Source organism: Leptodactylus fuscus, chromosome 10, assembly GCF_031893055.1.
Source record: "Leptodactylus fuscus isolate aLepFus1 chromosome 10, aLepFus1.hap2, whole genome shotgun sequence".
Lineage (NCBI taxonomy): Eukaryota > Metazoa > Chordata > Amphibia > Anura > Leptodactylidae > Leptodactylus > Leptodactylus fuscus.
In genome coordinates this window covers 10,443,546-10,468,890 of record NC_134274.1, presented here as the reverse complement: position 1 = coordinate 10,468,890, position 25,345 = coordinate 10,443,546, and the positions used below count along the sequence as shown (strand labels likewise).

Genomic DNA, 25,345 nt, shown 5'->3' with positions numbered 1-25,345 from the left:
AGAAACATATCTGCTGAGGGCTAGATAGCGATTAGCTTCAGATAGGCAGGGAAAAACCGAAGAACAACAACAGCTCTTCTCAGAGCTATACACTGCAGGGACAGGGGTCCAGCTTTCCACGGATGGTGGAAAACAGGGATACAGAACAGTTACTTGTTGCCATATACGTGACAAACAGCTTTTCTCTGGGGTCCTCCCAAAAAACATAGCAGGAATCCACAGCAGTTAATTCTTGCTATATACGTCACAAACAGCTTTTCAGGCAGTGTGTAACCCCAAAACAGCGATACAGAGCAATTAGGTCTGGCTATGTATGCTCAATCCAGATATCCAAGGTGTGTACCCCCAAAACCTAGGTGGGAGACATCAAAATTCAGTCAGGCTATGTATGCTCAATCCAGTTTTTCATGGTGTGTAACCCCAAAATCTAGGTGGGAGACACCGAAATTATGTTAGGCTATGTACGCTGAATCCAATTTTTAAGAGTCTCCCCCTAAAGCTAAGTGTGATACACAGCAATTCAGTCACGCTATATCAGCTCAATCCAATTTTATGTTCAATCCGTTATTGTTTGCTCTCCATGATGTGAACTATGCCTTTGTCTCTTGAAAAGCAACCCAACATGAAGTCAGCCATGTGTGCCAGTGTGTTACTTGACATGACTTCGCTGCCCCCAACTGTAAGGGTCACTCTCCATTTCCTCCATTTCCTATCCTCCACTCCCCTTCACACCATCTGTGGTGAAGCAATGGGATGCACTGAAGTGCACCCTCAAGCCTCGTGTGGCACAGTGACATGAAATGCCACTTCATCCCCCTCGTCTTCCTCCGCCAGCCAACGATGCAAAGATGAGAGGAGTGTGCTCTGAATGTTTTCAGCCTAGCAGAGGCTACTTCTCAATTAAGAATATGGCCACACTTTGACCAGTATATCAGGCACAATGGTGTAGGTTTCAAAGAACCTTTGCACCAACAAGTTGAAAACATAGGCCATGTGTGGACCGTGTCTGAGTCTGGCAAGCTCCAGATCTTCTATCAGGTTCCGGCCATTATCATATTAGCAAACATGTCTGGGCCCAGGTGCAGTGGGGAAAACCATATTGCCATATCATCCTGGATGGCATCCCTCATCTCGGAGGCACTGTGCTGTCTGTCCCCCAAGCTGATGAGCTTCAGCACGGCCTGCTGACATCTCCCCACGCCAGTGGTACAGCGTTTCCAGCTCGTAGTTGGGGTGGAGGTTGCAGTGCAGAAGTAGGCTTTCAGAGTAACCCTGCCATGAATTTTGGGCTGGGAGAGGAAATAGGCCACCCCAGTTTGCACCCCGGGCCCAGACTCCACTACATTCACCCGGCTTGTCATTAAAGATAAGCAGCATCCCTGACCGCAGGCGCTTGTCGATGTGTTGGTGGTCAAGTGGACCTTGCAGCAAAGCGCGGAACTCTGGGCCCGACTGATGTTATGGGACACGTGCAGGCGCAAGGCGGGAACAGCACACCAAGAGAAGTAGTAACGGCTAGGCCCAGCATAGGGAGGTGCCTCAGCCGCCATCTGGTGATGGAAGTCCTGGTTATCCAGAAGCATAAACGCCAACATCTCCAGGACCAGCAGTTTTTCCGATGAGGCCGTTAGAGGCTTGGGCATGTGGATGGCTAGCACTGTACTTCTGCCTGCAATGAAATGCCTGGGAGATGGGGAGTGGCTGGGAAGAGGCACATGATGGTGCAGGCCAAAAGGGCGGATGAGGGTGAACTCCCCAATGTGTCAGACAGATGTGTAGGTGTCCAGGCTGGTGTAAACAGTGGAAGAGGCAGTGTCGGCAACTCCGGGCGACAAATGTCCTGCATTTGCTCTCTCCCACTGAACCCAGGGCTTGCCTTCCAAATGACAGCGCACGCAAAAGGTGGTAAGGTTGCTCTTTTCACAGCCCCTACTCAGTTTAGACTTGCAAAGTGTGCAAACCACACTAAATTTGTCATGTAACTGATGACTCTAGGCACTTCAGTGGCGGTAGTTTGGCCAGGGGGTGCCGCTAGCCTCCTGTGTGACAATGAAATCATCTGCCACTTCGTCATTCTCCTCTTCCTCCATCAATATACGCTGGGAAGCGGACAGGAGTGTGCACTGACTATCCTGCTGGAATGGTTCTGCTCCTATGCCCGACTCCTCAGCGTACAATGCGTTATCCCTGATGGTGATGAGGGATTCTTGCATTACACACAGGAGCGGCATTGTTAAAATCAGTAATGCGTCGTCAAAGCTGACCCTCTTGGTGGACTCCTCAAAGACATCTCAAGAGATCTCGCATAAGTCTGGCAACATGGGCGAGTTTTGTATGAGTGGCTAGTACATGGAAAATCTTTGACCTTGCTGCCTCTGGACATGCCTCTGCCGACACCTTTTCTCCTGCTTAGCTCGCCTCCACATCTACACTGCTTTCCCCGCTATACATCACCCCTGTCCATGCCTCTGCCTCTAGCCACCTTTTTTGCTGCTTAGCCTGCCTCCATATTTACATATCATTTGTGAGATTTTTTTGCTCTCCTGTACCAGAACAAAGGATGTGATTTTTAACTTATACCGGGGGTCGAGGATTGCAAAAATCCATTATTGTTTGCTCTCCATGATGTGAACTATGCCTTTGTCTCTTGAAAAGCAACCTAACGAAGTCAGCCATGTGTGTCAGTGTGTTACTTGGCATGACTTATAATGAGCTTCTAACCAGCACAGTTGGGGGAATCAGGGTGGATTGAGCCTCTAACCAGAAGAGTTTGGGGGCATTAGTGTGAATTGAACCTAGTAGGAGCAGAATTGTGCAACGCTGATGGTGGAGGAGTATGAGGAGGAGGAAGAATTGCAGAGGGCGAGCACACACATCAAAGTTCATGTCAGGGTGCTTGACACTGCTGGAAATGAAAATGATGGGTCTATCCAGTAGCTGCTCATTTTGCTCAGCGTCAGCCGGTCAGCACTGACAGCTGACTGTACTTATCTGTGATGATGCCACCAGATGCGTTGAAGACATTTTCCGATAGCACGCTGATGTCAAGGCAGGAAAGGACCTCCAATGTGTAGAGCGCAAGTTCCAGCCACAAATCCAACTTGGAGACCCACTAAATGTAGGGCGCAAAGGGATTGGAGAGGACAGGGCTGAGGTCAGCCAGGTACTCCCGCAACATGCGCCTATACTTGTCCCTCCTGGTGACACTAGGCCCCTCAGTGGCGGTAGTTTGGCCAGGGGGTGCCATTAACGTGTCACAGACCTTGGAGAGTGTGCCCCTGCTGGGTGTGGCCCGGATGACAGTTGTTATCCTGTTGGAGGAATTAGTCTGGCAACATGGGCGAGTTTTGCATGAGTGGCTAGTATACGGAAAATCTTTGGCCTTGCTGCCTCTGGACATGCCTCTGCCTGTAGCCACCATTTTTCCTTCTTAGCTTGCCTCCACATCTACACTGCTTCCCCCGCTATACATCACCCCTGTCCATTTAGGGTCGGTGGCCTCGTCGTCCACCAACTCCTCTTCCAATTGCTCACTCTCCTCTTACTGCAAACCGCACATGACAACAGCATGCCCTGATGGCAATTCTGTCTCATCATCATCACTGAGGATGGAAAATGCTGGTTGCTGGACCACAAAATTGCCATGTGATGGTGGATGCTCCAGTGTTTGGGAATCAGTACACACAAAGTCATCTGGTGGCTCCTGGGATTCGGGAAGTGGTTCAATAGAGGGAGAGACAGTAAAAGGACCCGAAAAGAGATCCTGGGAGGGGGCAAGGGTGGGATGACTCTGTTGGGAAGATTGGGCATGTTGGGAGGAAGGAGGGGCAGACTCTTGAGTATGAACACGACTGCAGGTAGTGGCTGACCGGCTGCTGGAAAAGCAGCTGGAAGCATTATCCGCTAGCCATTGTAACACCTGTTCCTGCTGCTCGGGCCTGGTCTGCGTTGTACCCTGCACCCTGCTTAATGCAGCTGTCATATCAGCAATTGTGATGAGCGCATGCATGTTTCTTGTCCAGTGCAAAGGATGGGATAGGATTTCACATAAGTCTGCCACCCATGGAAACTCATGGTGCAGAAACTGAGGGCGCTGACTTTGATGAACCCTTGGGTTTTGTAGATGGAACTCCATCAAAGGTCTCTGCTGCTTACACACCCTGCTCAACATATGGTATCTAGGGTTTCAGCGTGTGGTGACCTCGCACAACAGCCGGTGCTTCAGGCAGATGTAGGTGTTGCTGGAGTGTATTGAGGCTACCACCAGGTACTGTAGACTTGCCAAAGTGGGAGCACAAGTGCCGCACTTTAACCAGTAGCTTGTGTAAATTGGGGTAAGGTGTTAGAAACCGTTGCACCAATAATTTGAAAACGTAGGCCATGTGAGGACCGTGTTTGAGTCTGGCGAGCTCCAGATTTGCTACCAGGATCCGGCCATTATCACATACGCCAACCTGCACCTGGGCCCAAGTGCAGCGGGGCAACAAACATTGCCATCTCATCCAGGATGGCATCCCTGACCTCGGAGGCAGTGTGCTGTCTGTCCCTCAAGCTGATGAGCTTCAGCATGGCCTGCTGACCTCTCCCCACGCCAGTGTTGCAACTCTTCCATCGATTTAATGGTGGAGGAGGAGGAGGAGGGTAGGGTTTCAGCACTCCTGCCAGGAATATTGGGTGGGGAGACAAGGCAGGCCTCCATAGTTTGTGACCCGGTCCCAGCCTCAACTACATTCAGCCAGTGTGCCGCGATTGAGATGCAGCGTCCCTGGCCGCATGCACTTGTCCATGAGTTGGTGGTCAAGTGGAACTTTGTGCAACTTAGCGCAGAACTTAGGGCCCGCCTGATGTTACGGGACACACGTTGGTGCAAGGCTCAACTCACCCAAAGGGCCAAAAACACTGCTGGTGAATTTTGTTCCATTCCAAAGGACTCTGTGTTTAGATTTGGCTCAGTCGCAGCTCCAGGACAGGCCTTTGAAGGCAAGGTTTCCTTTAGTGGCTCCATCTCAGCAGGATGATGATAGGTTATAATTGGTGTCGGAAGGGAAAGTGGTTTCTGATCTACAGCTAAAATACTGGAGCATGTTGTTTGGACTATTAACACCTGATCAGAACCCTGTATAGGTAATGTAGAGTTCCATATTAGAGGACCATTACCGCTAGTAGTAGTTTCAGCCAATTCTCCACCTTTGCAGCCCTCTAAATAAATGTTACCCCCAGGACTTGATGCCAAAATGTTATCAATTTCACAATCATAATCAAGGTCAATGTCTGGGTCCTCAGTCCCATCCACTGCATCAATCCAATACAATGAGAGTGATGGTTCTGGAACCACTGTTTTAGGGGCAAAGAATTTTAAAGGGGCTAACACTCCGCTGGTGCAAGGCTCACCTCACTCCAAGGGCCAAAAACACTGCTGGTAAAAGGCTGAAGTCACCTGAAGGGCCTCAATCTCTGCTGGTAGTTCAGCTTAAGGGCCTGTAACTTAATTTGGAAGGGCTCACGTTAAGGGCCATGAAAGTGAATTTTGGAAGGTCTTACCACATCACACACACACACACACACACACACACATACACACACACACACAATGACAGTTCAGGGTGGGGACTGTTGGATTTCCCATTGCCTATTCTGTGGTTGTCATGGGCAACTTGATTTAAAGGGGGGCTTGTTAATGTTTCTTTAGCTTAAATTTGGGTTTCCAGGTATTTCTCACTTTGATAGAGGCTTTTTTGAGTGTGGAAAGTGTGTAGTTGTTAGGCTGTGATGTTGGGGTAATAGAGGGTCTTTGGTGTGTTAGATGCCCCCAGACATGCGCCCCCTGCTGTCCCAGTTGTATTCCAGGGTGTTGGCATCATTTGCTGAGGTGTCATAGTGGACTTGGTGACTCTCCTGAGTCGAATGGTGGGATCCCCTGAAACGAAGCATTTTTCCCCATAGACTATAATGGGGTTCCATATTTGATCAAATATTGAGCGGCTATTCAAAACGAATATCGAATATTTTACTGTTCGTTCATCTCTAGTAATCAGACTCTCTTCCAGCCCCCTGAGTGTATGTTTGCATAAGGCCGGGATAGTTAGAAGGAACGATGACGACTATAGGATCAGACCGCAATGTATACAGGGTTTGTTTGTAAGAACTCTAAGACTTCTTTCCTCCCACCCCACTGCATTCCATTGGGGGAACAGTATGGAGGAAAATTGGTGCCATGGGATGAAAGGAAGGCGCCAAATTTGTTGAGGATCCATGAGTCAGAGAGTTTAGCTTGGGACTGGCTTTACTGCATTTAATAAGTTCAGATCAGCTACATCTGTATACCTTACACTGGAGTGATTTATGTGGGATTTTTTTTAAAGGGGTTTTCCTGGGCCTATATGCATGTTCCATACTGATGACCTAGCTATAGGTTAAATATCTGATCTGTGTGAGTCTGACAGCCAGAACCCATACAGATAATACACACAGTGATGTCACAGTACAGGGATATATGGGAGATATTGCTATAGGTGACGCCAGCCATCACAGTAGACCACACGACTACATCCCTGGATTGTTGATTTGCACTTCATTATAAGTTATGTCTTCTCTATTACAGAGCAGGAAGGTAATATATCACTTTTTACTGATTTATCGCTGTATATGCGTCTGAAAAAGAGAGTTGAACATCATAATCATAAAAATTGCCAATTTTCCGCTTGGCAGCATCTATATTAGTTCAGACTGATACCAAAAAACAATCATCTATGTCTGGAGCCTGACGTAGCAGGTGCCAAGATGCCGGCTGGGGACTTCTAGAATGTAATTAGAGTCACATTGAGATTTCGGAATAGATGGCGATTGACAAAACGCTCTGCAGGCCAGCAGATGGCGTTGTCTTATTAAATATGGCGCCCCCTGCTGACGACTCTCCAGCTCATTGGCCCCAGAGCTTTCCATTGGATTTTGCAGACAATTAACGACTTCCTATAAAACATTCAGTAGTGACTACGCTCAACAATGTGACTTTATGAGCCGGTCTACCATGTGTCCCTCGCCTATATCTGCATTATTCCGTGTGGGTGAACCCCCTGATGATATGACACCACCATCACAACACGACATTGCGATATAACAGACGTGATTCATTGGACCATCCATGAATATGTAAATGCCTTTCGCTGGCGTCAGGGAGGAATTTAATAGCTTCATATGCTCGGGATTTGCCTTGTCCCAGAAATGCAATAAATTACCACAATAATATCACCCGCACAAAAAAAAAAAAAAAAATTTTCCTTCCAATTTAACACCTCTGCATATTGTTTCTTCGCACGGCGAACAATAGGCCATCGGGGAGGGGATGCGAGAACCTTCTAACAAAGCCGAGCCTTGATCTATACCTCGGGAGTTACACAATATCTAAGATGTTCCTGCTTAACCTTGACAAGTCGGATAATCCCACTATTTAGCAGGTAGGAACGCCACCGAGGGAACCTTTAAGAAAACGAAGATTTCTGCTTCATTAAATCCCCCCAACCAGATTCCAATCTCCAGCAATAAATCAGAACAAGCGCGCGGCGTAACACCGTATATGACCCGATCCGCTCAGATTGTACGGCAGGCAGGAGCCGATGGAGACGGCGCCATTGTTTAGTCATGTATGTAGCGACAGCACAAGTTCTACTCAGGGTTTGCGGTCACAGTCTCATTGTTTCCAGCTCTTTTGTGATTCTACATATCCCTGAAACAATGTCGGTGCGTCTCTAAGGAGAACTTAAAAGCAGGAGTTAGAACTCCCCGGGATTTGTTGTGTTAGGTGTAGTCATTGTGAATTGCAAAGAAACTGGTGATGGAAATGACTCTTTATAGTGTAATGGGACCTCGCGGAGACACCTGACTGCCTGCGCCTGTACCGGAGGCCATGTTTACTCTAACAGCTCCATCTTCACCTATTATATTATCTACGTTATCAGGGAGATTGTTCAGGTTTTCCGACACATCTAAGCTCTTACCGCTGTCTCAAATCGTACTTTTCTACTTTTCGAGTTAACCCGAATTTCCGGCATCAGAAAAGTGCAAGATATGATGAAACTTTCCCAAAGTGTATAATGGTGCACAGATCTGATGAAGGGGGGCATTTGTTATAGCGCCTAAGACCCCAAAACGCGTTCTCTCTACCTAATGATTTCCAACGTATTTCTATCCTTTGGTGAATTTAGACCTTGTTATTCGAGGAGCGCGTCCTGGGGTTTCCTTGGAGCTCATTCTGGTTCTGTCCACATATCTTACTGTATCCAGCTTGGGTTCTTCCCGTTAGCCGGACCCTCTGTCTGGTTCCTTGGACTTACACCTTCTACCTCCGATAGAGGATGTTGAGCATCTCCAATTCTTGAGAAAATTTGGAGATCTTCCAAATATTAATTATTCATTCTAGTTCCGCATATATTTTTGTATATCTGATGCATATGTATACAGTGTGTATATGTGCATCTCATGTATATATGTAATGTGTATATGTATGTACTGTCTGCATTCTATATGTAACTACAAGGACAGATGGCCACAGCCAATACAATACTAAACCGATAGGATTTATCTTCCTTCCCCGATATGACAATTATTATATGTGGGGTCAGTGAATTGTCGTCCTGCCATTTGAGATTTTTCTGTTGGGTCCCATATTGATCTTTTGTGTTCCGTATATATCATGTGTGTATTGTAGGGGTGTGACGCAGATGTATATGTGTGTAAGGTGTGTACTATATGTGTGTATGCGGATCGTGTCTATAATGGGCTGTGCTCAAAGTTTTACATCTATTGTGGTTCCAAGCCCTAGGGCATAGTTGTTGATATGGAGCAAGAGGCACTTGAAGTTCCCGGACCCCGATGCATAATATGTAATGGAGCCACCACTTACCATGTACTATCTTAAGGGGATATCATCACTCCATAGGGAGAGACCACCATATACAGTTAGGGCCAGAAATATTTGGACAGTGACACAAGTTTTGTTATTTTAGCTGTTTACTAAAACATGTTCAGAAATACAATTATATATATAATATGGGCTGAAAGTGCACACTCCCAGCTGCAATATGAGAGTTTCCACATCCAAATCGGAGAAAGGGTTTAGGAATCATAGCTCTGTAATGCATAGCCTCCTCTTTTTCAAGGGACCAAAAGTAATTGGACAATGGACTCTAAGGGCTGCAATTAACTCTGAAGGCGTCTCTCTCGTAAACCTGTAATCAATGAAGTAGTTAAAAGGTCTGGGGTTGATTCCAGGTGTGTGGTTTTGCATTTGGAAGCTGTTGCTGTGACCAGACAACATGCGGTCAAAGGAACTCTCAATTGAGGTGAAGCAGAACATCCTGAGACTGAAAAAAAAAGAAAAAATCCATCAGAGAGATAGCAGACATGCTTAGAGTAGCAAAATCAACAGTCGGGTACATTCTAAGAAAAAAGGAATTGACTGGTGAGCTTGGGAACTCAAAAAGGCTTGGGCGTCCACGGATGACAACAGTGGTGGATGATCGCCGCATACTTTCTTTGGTCAAGAAGAACCCGTTCACAACATCAACTGAAGTCCAGAACACTCTCAGTGAAGTAGGTGTATCTGTCTCTAAGTCAACAGTAAAGAGAAGACTCCATGAAAGTAAATACAAAGGGTTCACATCTAGATGCAAACCATTCATCAATTCCAAAAATAGACAGGCCAGAGTTAAATTTGCTGAAAAACACCTCAAGAAGCCAGCTCAGTTCTGGAAAAGTATTCTATGGACAGATGAGACAAAGATCAACCTGTACCAGAATGATGGGAAGAAAAAAGTTTGGAGAAGAAAGGGAATGGCACATGATCCAAGGCACACCACATCCTCTGTAAAACATGGTGGAGGCAACGTGATGGCATGGGCATGCATGGCTTTCAATGGCACTGGGTCACTTGTGTTTATTGATGACATAACAGCAGACAAGAGTAGCCGGATGAATTCTGAAGTGTACCGGGATATACTTTCAGCCCAGATTCAGCCAAATGCTGCCAAGTTGATCGGACGGCGCTTCATAGTACAGATGGACAATGACCCCAAGCATACAGCCAAAGCTACCCAGGAGTTCATGAGTGCAAAAAAGTGGAACATTCTGCAATGGCCAAGTCAATCACCAGATCTTAACCCAATTGAGCATGCATTTCACTTGCTCAAATCCAGACTTAAGGCGGAAAGACCCACAAACAAGCAAGACCTGAAGGCTGCGGCTGTAAAGGCTGGCAAAGCATTAAGAAGGAGGAAACCCAGCGTTTGGTGATGTCCATGGGTTCCAGACTTAAGTCAGTGATTGCCTCCAAAGGATTCGCAACAAAATATTGAAAATAAAAATATTTTGTTTGGGTTATGTTTATTTGTCCAATTACTTTTGAGCTCCTAAAATGTGGAGTGTTTGTAAAGAAATGTGTACAATTCCTACATTTTCTATCAGATATTTTTGTTCAACCCTTCAAATTAAACGTTACAATCCTCCCTTAAATCCTGTTGTAGAGGTTTCATTTCAAAACCAATGTGGTGGCATGCAGAGCCCAACTCGCGAAAATTGTGTCACTGTCCAAATATTTCTGGCCCTAACTGTAGGTGTGTGGAGTCTCATTAAGCCTTGTCTAAGCCTCTCACCTCTGTGCGCCAAGCTGATGAGATGTAAATACATCGAAACAGCTGTCCTTGGCTGAGAAGACTGTATTTGGTATAATCCGAACATCATTGCAAACAAAGGCCTCTGAGAAGGTCGGCATGATGTTAAAGGGAGCGCCTTCTAATGGTTTGCATGACTGAGACTCTGTCTTCCTAATTACATCATGGAAGTTAGACTTGCACATTCTCAGTCAGCGCCCTCTATTGGTGTGCACACTTGAGGCACTGACATCCTAATTACATCATGGAAGTCAGATTTGCATATTGTTCCCATGTACTATATATAATATTGGTATCTTCTTATGTTGTAGAGAGGTCTATGGGCCCCCCTGACACTCTGGGGCCTGGTAACAATTGCTACCTTTGTATAGCTATGAAGAGCACAGGTGTAGATCACAATCTAAACATTTTATTTGCCCATAATCCTATAACAAGCGCTCTTTCCTTGGGTTTCGGATTACTCGATTTCCTTCCATCTCTCCATAAACTTTTTTATCAACCCTCCACCATCTACTTCCATTCCTTCACTTCCCTTTAAATGTGGATACAGATGTTGTTGTCCATTTTATCACCGCGGTTTATCACGCCGCAATGAACCCAATCTGAAGACGCCGGTGCAGAATGACTGCGTCGTGTTCTGTGCTGGAAACAACGATTTCCCAGAATGAACCTCTTCAGTAAAATATCTGCAAAGCATCCAGAAATAATTAGAGGACACTTACAGTTCTTCAGGGGTTTCACAAAATACATTGTTCTATAAAACATCCAATTTACACAGCATTTAAAAAACATTCTTCAGGGGGCTCTTAGCACTGTCCAACGCCATCCCGAAATAATAAAGTGACTCAATTTGTGCCGGATGTGTCGATAAATTACACCCTTAATGTGCTCTAAAATTACAATCTCCCAGATTAAACAACAAGATCCATCTGTCTCGGGTCCCTCTCCATGTGCCGCTTAGATTTCATTGTCTGGGACTTATCCTTCTCTGTCGCGGCCCGTTTCATTTACCGACAAGTCTTTTGGTCTATTGATATTTGGAAAATTAGACCATTGGGACTCTGGACACATTACATCGGAGGATGCGTGATAGTCCTAAGAAAGATATGTGTAAGACTGTAAGAATGTATCAAGATTGGTGATGAAGACGAACACACACAGCGCCAAACCTTTCCAAGGGTTGACTCTGGTATTGCAGTTTTCCTCCATTGATGTGAATGGGGTTGACATGCATTGCTATTAGCAGTCAGTGGCCAGGCATGGCTGTATTTTTGGAAGATGTTCTTCTAATCCTTGAAAAATCTTTGAAGGAATACAATGCTACAATAATACAATAGGGCTCGAAGAAATCCATGCAGCAGAAACAACCCCAGTCACATGCAGTGTGTACGGTGGATTTTCAGTTGCGGAAATTTCTGAAAAAACGTGCCATTGTGCATATATCTTAAGTCAGCCTTGTGATCCCGAAGAACTGTGTCTCCATTGTGTGGAAGATTGCTGTCTGTTGCCTTGCTTTGAATTGTTATATCACTCAACATTGTCTGCTACGTCTTCTATACTGCGGACTCCATCAAGGGCACTCCAACCACCATCAGGCTTCTGGAGAAATTAAATCTATGAAAAGAAGTCTGTATACCATATGGAAAATGTCAGTAAACAACATATGGCCTTATACAACTATACAGTGGCATACATCATGGCCTTCCTTTGAAGACATAAGTTATGAAATCTTCCCATGACTTATATGATCATGCTGATTCCTTCAGCATAAGAGATGGTCTTTGCAGCATCCATGCACCCTGGCTAGTAACAAAGAGGAGCCTGATCTGCCCATTAAGTTATCATTCATTAACTCCCTCAATGGTGGGTTTGTTCCTTGAATTCCTTGAAGAAGTCTTAAGTCATCCGGGGAGACAGGGTGCTGATTGTTCCTCCATACTGTCTACTGTTTTGCCATGCTTCCCTAACTTGTGTGTGTGTGTGTGGGGGGGGGGGGATAGTAACAAAGGCTGCAACAAAGTCTCCACTGAAATTCCAGTCAGCTGGCCGCAGGCATCTTTCAAGCATAAACAATAGATGCCATAAGATTTCCTTGAAAGAAGGAGTCTGCAATTTTGCATGGAAGTTTCTCCTCCATACTTTGTCTGCCTCTCATTGTCCACACTCCCTTAGCTTGTGGGGGGATGGTAACAAGGCTATAACAAAGCCACATGTACACAGGAAGTTCCATTCAGCCGACTGAAGGCATCTTCCAAGCATAAGCAATAGACAATATATTGACACACGGTAAATACAAAGTAGACATCTTATGACCAAGTATTGCAAAACCAAAACTCATCTCCTATGGTGACCTTGCCTCCAATTCCACACTTGAGCTATGCTCTTACCGTCAGTATAAATCCATCTGGGTAACATGGTATACCTTCACTGGAAAGGCTTCCTTGAAGCATCGGTGGTCAAAGTCCCCTCTGAACGACATTCCTACAGATCCCCCACCCCTCAAATACATCTCTCATACACCTCTCTGTATAACCGTACGAGACCCTGAAGACATAACATGTTAGACATTAGTAGATGTTTTATTATTTTAAGTAACCCGCTACTTGGATTTCTAGACATTTTCCTTCATATTTCAAAGTTATGTTTGTTAATACCTTAATTGATTTCATACTGAACAATCTCACCGTGTGATAACCCGCCGAGACGTTTGTTCTAAGTATCCAAGGAATAAATCCTCAATAAAAAAAGATATCTCAGAAGAAGAAGAAGATGGGGAGCTAAGAGACAGAGTAAAGAAGGATACATCTGTACTAAAACCATGAGGGGATTGTCTGAGGAAGCAGTCTGGGGAAGAAATGGTATTTTAAGGAAGTTCAAACTTTGTAATGGAATATGGTGAAGAGTTTTCAGCAAAAACTGCACAACCATGGCTAGGTGACATTTGGATGTCAGTCGAGCATGCTCCTTGCAATGAAAGTCAAAGCCTATGGCACTGGCAGAACTGTCTTGTGTCACGGAGTTGAATATTGAGACTGTGGTCCCTGTTCCTGGCAAGTGTTGGTGGTCCCAGCTATCAAGTATTTGTCTTTCCACTCCATTCAAAGTCTATGGTAATAAACAGAGCTATGTTGTGCCATAGGGTTGAATATGCAGACAGGGGTGCCCCTTTTGGGCATTTCTAGATGGTCCCAGCTAGCCATTCATAGTCTATGACATTAAAAGAACCAGTTGAATGCTTACCTAACGGAACAAGTATTTGGGATCCCACTTTCTTCTTGGGGCGCCAGAGGTCATTTCCGTTCTAACAAAGGATTAAGGTTTTCCATTCTAGAAATTTACAGGTGTCCTAGCAATCTAGCATTGTGCTAAGTGATTCTGTAGGGCTCAATCTTACAATACAGCACCAGTGTATGGTGGAAAACCCAACCTCACGTAGAGGCCAATGTTCACACCATTATAGTGTGGATGAGGTTCCGGCTCCGTTTGGCTGTTGCACCATAAGAATGCACCCATAGATAGATGATAAAATGTTTCCGTCTTGAATATCCCATTACCTAACATGCCAGCATTGTTAAGGGATCTGCTCATTGTGACATCTCCTAATATAATAATGGGCTCCCGACCAGGACTCCGCGAAGATCTTTCATGTTCTGTATGTCAATGAATAAGTCAGGCTTGCTCATGTGCAATTAGGAACATGCCTAAGCCGCGGTCACACCGTCACGTCTCCCCATGCTGGTTGTATTAAGGCTTCCAATCCTTTCCCAGCAGAGACGCTCATTAGTTTGCCTACAGGTTGAACTAGGAAACTTTTAGCGAAAGCAGCGAGTTTAATAAGTAGATATTTCGGGGACTTGGCGTGACAAATGGTTCTGCTCGCCCATGTTATTCCTACAGTCTGTCACCTCCTCCCTTCACTCTTCTCATACAGTTTGTTATGTAACGATTATCAGTAAATCAGATTCACATCTGCTGCACTAGAACAATAGTCAGACTAGAGGAGGCACAGGTGCTGTCTGCTGGCTGCCTCCTCCACAAGGCACGTCGCTCTTATCTGACAATGTACCATGTTCTCGTAATGACATGACAGGCAGGATCAAACATAGGGGTGACATCCTCTATCACTGCAGAAAGCAAATTGCATGTAAAGTAAATCCTACAAATACATAATCGGGGGACCAAGGTGTTTAAAGGGCTCATAGATCCTGTATAAGGTACAACCTGCTCGAGATAAAACCAGCATCAGATTAGAATAGGCAAGAAATCTTGTTCTGGAGGTAAAGGTGGGTTCCATCTCTAGAACTTTTACCTATAAGACATGTATCTCCTGTGGATAGGCCACATAAGTCTAGGTATACCCCATTACATACCCCATCTTCCCACCCTGAACCATACAAGATCTTCAACAATCTGTGCCATACCAATGATGGCACTGTTCAGCCAACACCATCAACAACTATGCCAAAAAGCTGTTTCAGCCACCTCAACTCCAAATAGGATAAAAAGTGATTAAAAATATAGATCTATCACGCGCCATTGAAAAGTACAGCTCGTCCCACAAAAACAAGCCCTCAACAAACTACATTGTTACAATAAATACAACTTTCACAATACAAATAACTGTTTCAAATAAGTTCAGTAACACCTCATGGTCTTCCTTTCACAAGTCTGTCTTGGCCAGCTACAACATGATGTAGTACTGCAGCACTCCGGGTCATGATGGCATTGTTTCCAAGAAATTTTTGCTGCCGGCAACAAGAGAATCAAGAATTAGTACACGTACTTGAGAACACCGGCAGAACGGCTAGGTCCACATAGTGTGACAACACTATTACAGGCAAGCAAAATAGCTTTAAGTAAGTGGTCCTTACTTAAAGGGGTGGTCCAGGACTTGGAGCAACCTGTGGGGTGGCCAAGGGCAGTATAAAAGAAAACAAAGGCCCCTGTTTCTGGCACTCTTGTCCTTTTCTGGTCCCCTTTCCATTTCCTTTTGAGATAGCTGACAAGGAACTGGTGACATATTTGGCTGATGTCATCGGTTCCTTTCCAGTGACCTCAGAGGCCACAGATTGATCCTGGTGGTCATACGAGCCTCATGGCTTTTGGAGCAGTGAGCCCGACTATGTGATAGACAGGGGGCAACTGAGTGCCTTTTTTCTTTCTCTTACACCCTGGCCACCCCAAAGGTTGCTCCAAATCGAAGACAACACCTTGAGGAATCATGAATACCAAATCTAATGTGTTATTTACAGAAGAAAACAAATACTTGATCTCACCATTGCTGATATTTTTGGTGTCTACACATGGACAGTCCTATTTTTGATCATTTTGATCTTTAAGAAGCCATATCCTTGGTCCAGCTACATATTACAGTTGCTGATGACTAAAATGCCAAATCTAATGATTTATTTAAGAAGAGAATCTGATATTTGATCTCACGATCGGTGATTTTCTTGGTGTCTACAAGGATGGGAATACTTTATAGGTCGTTTTATAAATAGAAAATTGGGAACCGTAAATTTGGTTCTCCTACATGGGCTTGAGAAGTCACAATCACTTTTCCGAGCCACTTGTCACATAGCTCCCCCTCCTCTTACAGTATATAAAGTGCTTTCACACCCAAGACTAAAGACAGCAGGAATAACATCTGCCACGGTGAAGAGAATATTTTTAACATTTCTTTTTCATCTGATGTGTACGGGGGCCTTGCAACACTTCACTGGTGACAGATGTTGGAGGAGATAAAGATGGGGTAGTTGGATTTTAAGTGTTTGATTTTTTTTGTTTTATGTGCACATGTATCAGGATCATCAGGAAAGAGAACCTTGTGAGAGGCCTTGTGTATATGGTCAACCTTACTATATGGATACATGCACATTTAGTAACCATTGACCAGACCACTATGGGGGATAATACTGTGTGCAGGAGCCACTATGGGGGATAATACTGTGTGCATGAGCCACTATGGGGCATAATACTGTGTGCAGGAGCCACTATGGGGGACATAATACTGTGTGCAGGGGCCACTATGGGGATAATACTGTGTGCAGGGGCCACTATTGGGGATAATAGTGTGCAGAGGCCACTATGGGGGATAATACTGTGTGCAGGGACCACTAAGGGACATAACACTGCGTGCAGGGGCCACTATGGGTGATAATACTGTGTGCAGGGGCCACTATGGGGGATAATACTGTGTACAGGGGCCACTAAGGGACATAACACTGTGTGCAGGGGCCACTATGGGTGATAATACTGTGTGCAGGGGCCACTATGGGGGATAATACTGTGTGAAGGGGCCATTATGGGGCATAATAGAGCGCACAGGAATGTGTAGGAGGGGGTCGGTCGAGGTCTTTGGCGTCGGTGTCGGTCGGGTGGCGGGGGCCCCATGTCAAAAGTTCGTCATTTTTAGTTACGCCACTGCACCTCAACCTATTATTGACTGACCATTAGAATTAAAAATAATTAATCTCCCACCTGAAAAATTATACCTATTTATGTATTCACATTTATATGAATAATTAAAATAAATCTGAATAAAACTGATAAGGAATTAAAACATAGTGGTTAAAAATGCAAGAATTGATGCAGTTTTTCTCCACAGCGTTTTTCTTTTAGCTGCATATTGTTCATCTTATATGGACTTTATCCTAACATAGTCCTGCGCTACAACATTGCTCTCCAAGGGTTAGTATTACAAAAATGCAAAACACTACATTGTGTGTGTTTATGTTCCATTTGTTCCATAAATCTTCCTCCGGCCTCCTAAGCCCTTTAAGTGACGGCCCTTTCAGCTTCTATGAAGAAGTTCCTTATACACTTTCTGAATTAATATGAGATATCTTTTGTCATTTGCTTTCCAGCTTACATTTTCAAGTGTTATTCAATACAGCATGGCTATGAGATAAATGCTTAAAATGGCTAAGAGGGGATTATATGGCTGAGCGCTCTTTACTGCATTGAAGCTCCAATATATCAACATAAGTGGATGTATGTCTTTTACGTGCAAAGGCTTCTCTGGCACTGAACCCTCCAAAATCCTTTGTAATAGCCCTTTTTACAAGGTACCATCATGACTGCCATGAATTACAATTCGCTGCATTGAACATACAATATCTGGCCATAGACGGTTGTCTGAAAAAAAAACAAAAAACGCTCACCATAGCTAAACAATGTAGAAAATGAACATGGGCATTAAAACAATAAGACAATAAACAGATTAGCGGGAATTATTCAGCCACCATAAAAGCGTACATCAGAGTCTTAGTACATTACGCCGTAACATGTTCATTACGCTTTAGATAAGGCTCTCATTTATTCGGAATTACAAGCGCTGCATATATATAGCTTTGCCTATGGTTGGAAGGCTTTCTTATTGCCGTGCTTTTCATCTGGGCCGCGGAAGGGAAAGTCGGAGCGTAAACAATAGAGAGGCATTTTAGCAAGTTAGGTCTGGAGCATTTCAATTTCGTTTTACAGCCTTACATAGCGAGCTGATGGGGCAGTAAATGAAATGAGCACAACTCTCTTGTTGTGGTGCAGATCTCCAAAGACAACGTGTAAGTGGCACCTACTGCTTTAAAGGAAAATCCAACAAACGTGTGAAATCCTTCCCAGCACCTCCTTCTAGTATTATAATTCCCAATATGTTGTGAAGGGGCTATTCCTCTTTTTGACCCAAATTCCTTTGTCCCTTCTTAAGCCTTAAATAGGAACTGTCACCACTCCAGACATGGTGGAAGTGGGACCCACAAGCTTTGCCTATGAGTAGTTGGGGGAAGCAGGACTCACAGGCTCTCTCTATGAGTGGGTGTTATGGTTCTCTCTATATATATAAATTATAACTTGACAGACCCTCTTGACTGTGGTAGTGGCTGCAGTCGAGGTCCACAAGCCCTAGGAGGGTGGCCGTCTGCCTAAGCAGAGCAGCAGTATGTCTGTGCGGCGCTAGTGTGAACAGGGAGCAAAACACGTTCACCAGTTGACTTCACTGGGTGAATGTATCTGCGCAGCTCCCAATGTGAACAGACTGCAAGGAGGCTTACACCACTTGACTTCACTGTGCAAGTGTATTTGTGCAGCTTTAATGTGATCTGGCTGCAATGAGGCTTACACCAGTTGGCTTCACTGGGCAAAGGTATATGTATAGCTTTAATGTGTACAGGTGGCAACAATGGTTCACCAGTAAGTTACTAGGGAACTGCACCCGAGTATAGATGGCAACAAAGGCTGCCAAGGGTTAAATGACACCCCTGGTCAGCAACACAAAGGGCTCCACACACAGCTTTGGAGGTACAATACTACAGGACAGTTCAATCAGGCTAATTAGTTCCCTACCAGCAGTACCCAGGAATCCTACCTAGAATCCCTGAACTGACAACCTGCCTTTCACAGGAACCTAGCCCTGACCTCCTGTCTCAAAGTAATAGTCAAAGTGTGAGCACTCGGCGGGCGTCGGCTCACACCATATAAAGGCAAGTCCCCACCCACAGTGGCAGTGGCCATAACCTCACCGGGCATGCCCAGTATGGGCCGAATGGGACTTAGCCTCTGAGCGCCTCCAAAATGTCTGAGCATGCTAAGTAGCAAGAGAATGGGACTTAGCCTCAGAGCATCTCCAAAAAGTCTGAGCTGGAGTTAGACTCCACAAACCTCACCGTCCGACGCCGAGGGCAAGAGCTTAACTTAACAGTGGGTCAGAGAAGCAGAACTCACAGGCTCTCTCTATGTGTGTGTGTGTGTGTGGGGGGGGGGAACAGGACTCACAGGCTTTTTTATAAGTGAGGGGGAAGCAGGACTCGCAGGCTTTCTCTATGAGTGGGTGGGAGAAGCAGGACTCACAGGCTTTCTCTATGAGTTGTGGGGGAAGCAGGACTCAAAGGCTTTCTATATGAGTGGTGGAGGAAGCAGGACTCACAGGCTTTATATATGAGTGGTGGCGGAAGCAGAACTCACAGGCTTTCTATATGAGTGGTGGAGGAAGCAGGACTCACAGGCTCTCTCTCTCTGGTGGCGGAAGTAGGAGTACTACAGCCAAGTACTACATGGTCCTCTCTCTGTTTCTGAGAAATAGTTATAGAGCAGATTCTCTTCTACTTACTGTGTGTAGTATATGGCAGCTAGTCTCCACCCACCAGCTCACAGAGAACTTAAAACTACAGATAGAGCCTGTACATCGCTAAATAATGCAGAAAGTAATCATGTGATGGTCAGAGATAGTGCTGCCCCTCATGCACACACATTATCTTACTCTGAGAAATCACCTGAAAAGACAGATACGCTTTACAGCATATTCTACAGTATATACAGTACACCAGGCACTTTCCTTAAATGACATGGTAACTGCTACAAGATAAGTGTGCGCTCAAGGGAAATTGTTTCCTTCCATGTGTTATTTTATCCACATGTAAAAAGCAATGTATAGACACTTGTCTTACCTCTTGATAAAATCATTGACTACAATGAATACACAAGACTTGTTTTCCCATTGAAGTTGTCATGTAGAAAAAAGAAATCCTAGAAAACCGTAATAATAACAATGTTATGTCTCTACTCTCCAGCAACATCCTTTATCCCAGCCAGCATTGTACCATCTATTGTGGGATAGCTGAATGACACTTGTACTTTGTGAACACCCAAACCAGAGGGCGCAGCACGTAGAGGCCATTAGTTGTGTTCACTATTGAGGATTACACCTAGATCAGGCAGAAAAGTCACATTGATTTCTTCTTAGAGAATACATTGAAAATCTCTGCAGTCAAATCGAGGAAGCAGGACTCACAGGCTTTCTATATGAGTGGTGGGAGAAGCAGGACTCACAGGCTTTCTATATGAGTGGTGGGAGAAGCAGGACTCACAGGCTTTCTATATGAGTGGTGGGGGAAGCAGGACTCACAGGCTTTATATATGAGTGGTGGGGGAAGCAGGACTCACAGGCTTTATATATGAGTGGTGGGGGAAGCAGGACTCACAGGCTTTATATATGAGTGGTGGGGGAAGCAGGACTCACAGGCTTTCTCTATGAGTGGTGGGGAAGCAGGACTCACAGGCTTTCTATATGAGTGGTGGGGGAAGCAGGACTCACAGGCTCTCTATATGAGTGGTGGGGGAAGCAGGACTCACAGGCTTTATATATGAGTGGTGGGGGAAACAGGACTCACAGGCTTTATATATGAGTGGTGGGGGAAGCAGGACTCACAGGCTTTCTATATGAGTGGTGGAGGAAGCAGGACTCACAGGCTTTCTATATGAGTGGTGGGGGGAGCAGGACTCACAGGCTTTCTATATGAGTGGTGGGGGGAGCAGGACTCACAGGCTTTATATATGAGTGGTGGGGGAAGCAGGACTCACAGGCTTTCTATATGAGAGGGGGGGAGCAGGACTCACAGGCTTTCTATATGAGTGGTGGGGGAAGCAGGACTCACAGGCTTTCTCTATGAGTGGTGGGGGAAGCAGGACTCACAGGCTTTCTCTATGAGTGGTGGGAGAAGCAGGACTCACAGGCTTTATATATGAGTGGTGGGAGAAGCAGGACTCACAGGCTTTCTCTATGAGTGGTGGGGGAAGCAGGACTCACAGGCTTTCTCTATGAGTGGTGGGGGAAGCAGGACTCACAGGCTTTCTCTATGAGTGGTGGGAGAAGCAGGACTCACAGGCTTTATATATGAGTGGTGGGAGAAGCAGGACTCACAGGCTTTATATATGAGTGGTGGGAGAAGCAGGACTCATAGGAAGTATCTATGGGTGGGTTTCCCTGTAAAGTTCTAGCAGCACTGATATTGCTTTTTAGATAACATTTCTGCATACGATTATAGAACAATGTATTTCCACAAGCTCAACGCCTCTTTAGATATTATGGGGTAGCGTAAAATAGCAAACATTTTGACATACATGGCTGCTATATTGTGATACATCTCATGTAAAAATACAAGTCTTTTGCGTAGTATTATCCCTGGCTCTACACAGGACTCCTCTTGTAGTTTAAGTAAATACAGTAAAGTGTTGTGACTTACAGGACACGTCTCCGACTACCACCTTTCACATTTCTCATCTCCTCCATCTGGACCGCCATGATCACTTCTTCCAGTCACAAATTGTCTCTGTAAAGTTTGCAGCACAGACATCTTTGGCTTGTCACTTTTCCTGACATCTGACCAACATTTTCCTCGCCTATACAAAGACCCCATCCTTCTTAACTAATGCCTCCTGTGTGGCATTAGTTAAAAGGGATTGTTCGGGATCAGAAATATAGAGCAGGCAGCAGGCCAGGGTTATGCATAAAAATGCCCTGACACTTACTATTCCCCCCTCTGATCCTGCACTGGGCCAGCCATCACCTTCACTGCACTATACGGATAGTACAACCCTTTAAATTAATAGTGGCCTTCCATTAATAATCCCTGTGCCCCCCTAATTAGTAATACTGTATGCCCCCTTAAATCAATAATGCCCCCTGTGTCCCCCCTAAATAATACTCCTGTATGACCGTTTAAGTCAATGGTTCTCCTAATGACCCCTTATAATTATTGGCCCTTAATATTATTATATTATGTAACTTTAAGTGGACTATACCAATGAGGCTGGAGAACGTTAGATAGGACATCACTTTAGATCACTTTGGTGAGGAGGAAGAGACAGTATAGAGAGCTTAGCTGGATTGTGTGGGTTCAGCAGCTCTAAGCCTGCCAGTTACAAGTCAGGGTTAGTAGTCTGAGGAGACTTTTTGAACCGTCCTTACAGCTACGACTAAGACCTATGAGCTTCAAGAAGGCCCATCCACCATTGCATCGACCACCAAGGAGTATCAGAGATTTGGTGGAGCCAACTATGACCACTGTGAGCCTAACCAAGACCGACTACTACTACTATCACCCCTATCCTTATCCACTAGGTCAAATCAAATTGGCGCCAGCAATGGTACACCTTGCATATCATTATTCCTTTCAACTTTCATTAGATATTTATTTTGGGGCCTTTTTCAGCGTATTATGATGTTTGACTTGATATAAATACATTATATTGTGTATGCTTCAATCAGACAGTTGAACTTTCAATGACTTTCGACTCTTTTTCTGATTTTTCTTCCAGGGCACCGGAAGATACTCCATCTATATTGCAAACTATGCAGACCGCAAAGTTGGCCCGCACGCCTTAATAGAGCTCGATGAAGCAGCCAGCGACCTATCTAGAGGAATCATTGTGCTGTCAAATGTGGCAGCCGAAGCTGGTGTTAATAAATATACAGGTAAGGGTGACTTACAGAATGACATTTATCTCTCTTCTACAGTAAATAGTAACACAAGAATACAAGTAATACAATCCTACAGTTTGGTTACCCTTAACAGTTACAGTGGTTACCTAGACTGGAAAATATGGCTGCTTTCTATCATGTCCACTGGTTATATGACCACATAGGGTCTCATAGAAAACCTCTGAGTCCTGCTCCCCCACCACTCATAGAGAAAGCCTGTGAGTCCTGCTTCTCCCACCACTCATATAGAAAGCCTGTGAGTCCTGCTTCCTCCACCACTCATAGAGAAAGCCTGTTAGTCCTGCTTCCCCCACCACTCATATATAAAGCCTGTGAGTCCTGCTTCCCCCACCACTCATAGAGAAAGCCTGTGAGTCCTGCTTCTCCCACCACTCATAGAGAAAGCCTGTGAGTCCTGCTTCCCCCACCACTCATATAGAAAGCCTGTGAGTCCTGCTTCCTCCACCACTCATATAGAAAGCCTGTGAGTCCTGCTTCTCCCACCACTCATAGAGAAAGCCTGTGAGTCCTGCTTCCCCCACCACTCATATAGAAAGCCTGTGAGTCCTGCTTCCTCCACCACTCATATAGAAAGCCTGTGAGTCCTGCTTCCCCCACCACTCATATAGAAAGCCTGTGAGTTCTGCTTCTCCCACCACTCATAGAGAAAGCCTGTGAGTTCTGCTTCTCCCACCCACTCATATAGAAAGCCTGTGAGTCCTTCTCCCACCACTCATATAGAAAGCCTGCGAGTCCTGCTTCCTCCACCACTTATAGAGAAAGCCTGTGAGTCCTGCTTCCCCCACCACTCATATAGAAAGCCTGTGAGTCCTTCTCCCACCACTCATATAGAAAGCCTGTGAGTCCTGCTTCCCCCACCACTCATAGAGAGAGCCTGTGAGTTCTGCTTCTCCCACCCACTCATATAGAGAGCCTGTGAGTCCTGCTTCCCCCACCACTCATAGAGAGAGCCTGTGAGTCCTGCTTCTCCCACCCACTCATAGAGAGAGCCTGTGAGTTCTGCTTCTCCCACCCACTCATATAGAGAGCCTGTGAGTCCTGCTTCCCCCCACCACTCATATATAAGGCCCGTGGGTCCTGCTTCCTCCACCACTCATAGAGAAAGCCTGTGAGTCCTGCTTCTCCCACCACTCATATAGAAAGCCTGTGAGTCCTGCTTCCTCCACTACTCATAGAGAAAGCCTGTGAGTCCTGCTTCTCCCACCACTCATAGAGAAAGCCTGTGAGTCCTGCTCCCCCCACCACTCATATAGAAAGCCTGTGAGTCCTGCTTCCCCCACCACTCATAGAGAAAGCCTGTGAGTCCTGCTTCTCCCACCACTCATAGAGAAAGCCTGTGAGTCCTGCTTCCCCCACCACTCATATATAAAGCCTGTGAGTCCTGCTTCCTCCACCACTTATAGAGAAAGCCTGTGAGTCCTGCTTCCCCCACCACTCATATAGAAAGCCTGTGAGTCCTTCTCCCACCACTCATATAGAAAGCCTGTGAGTCCTGCTTCTCCCACCACTCATATAGAAAGCCTGTGAGTCCTTCTCCCACCACTCATATAGAAAGCCTGTGAGTCCTGCTTCTCCCACCACTCATATAGAGAGCCTGTGAGTCCTGCTTCTCCCACCCACTCATAGAGAGAGCCTGTGAGTTCTGCTTCTCCCACCCACTCATATAGAGAGCCTGTGAGTCCTGCTTCCCCCCACCACTCATATATAAAGCCCGTGGGTCCTGCTTCCTCCACCACTCATAGAGAAAGCCTGTGAGTCCTGCTTCTCCCACCACTCATATAGAAAGCCTGTGAGTCCTGCTTCCTCCACCACTCATAGAGAAAGCCTGTGAGTCCTGCTTCTCCCACCACTCATAGAGAAAGCCTGTGAGTCCTACCTCCTCTCTTCGTTCACAATGATTGACATCTTTTCCTCAGTGAGCCCTGTCAGTTCTTCTGTATGGCCATATTCAGCAGGACACACAAGTTTCCCTCTATGAGCCATTTATCATACTGCTATCCTCTAATGTGGTCGAAGGGCCATTGGGACTCTGATACCCCAGGGTATGGGGGTGACTACTATTCCTCTGCATACGTCTGCTGGTCTGGGAGCCGCCATCATGTGTCCCCTCCTATAGTTGTCTTTGGTGCAGACTGTATTTCTTCATGTAGTTACTGTGGCTCCGGCGTCTGAGCCTGACAGTGACAGAAATACAAATGGCTTACACAGCTGACATCTAATAGATTCTACAAGGTATTCTAAAAGTTGAGCCGGGTATAAATGATGCATTTAAATCTCCTCACTCCTGCCATGATTGATCTGGACTAGAAGGGCTTTGCAGCTTCAGGGGTTGCAGTACTTTATGTTCAGAACTTCATGTCCTAGAGAATTACAGTTCTGCGGTATATATTTAACTCCTTAGTGTCCT

General features: G+C 45.4%; 1 protein-coding gene across 3 annotated transcripts in view; it reads left to right on the top strand.

Moving 5' to 3' along the window:
• Nucleotides 1-25,345, top strand: part of CRTAC1 (cartilage acidic protein 1) — a 310,217-nt gene that overhangs the window by 168,624 nt on the left and 116,248 nt on the right. For all 3 annotated transcript variants that reach the window (XM_075257862.1, XM_075257864.1, XM_075257865.1), the window contains exon 5: nt 22,755-22,911. In XM_075257862.1, coding sequence (XP_075113963.1) covers nt 22,755-22,911 — 157 coding nt within the window. The remainder of the gene's footprint in view (nt 1-22,754; nt 22,912-25,345) is intronic.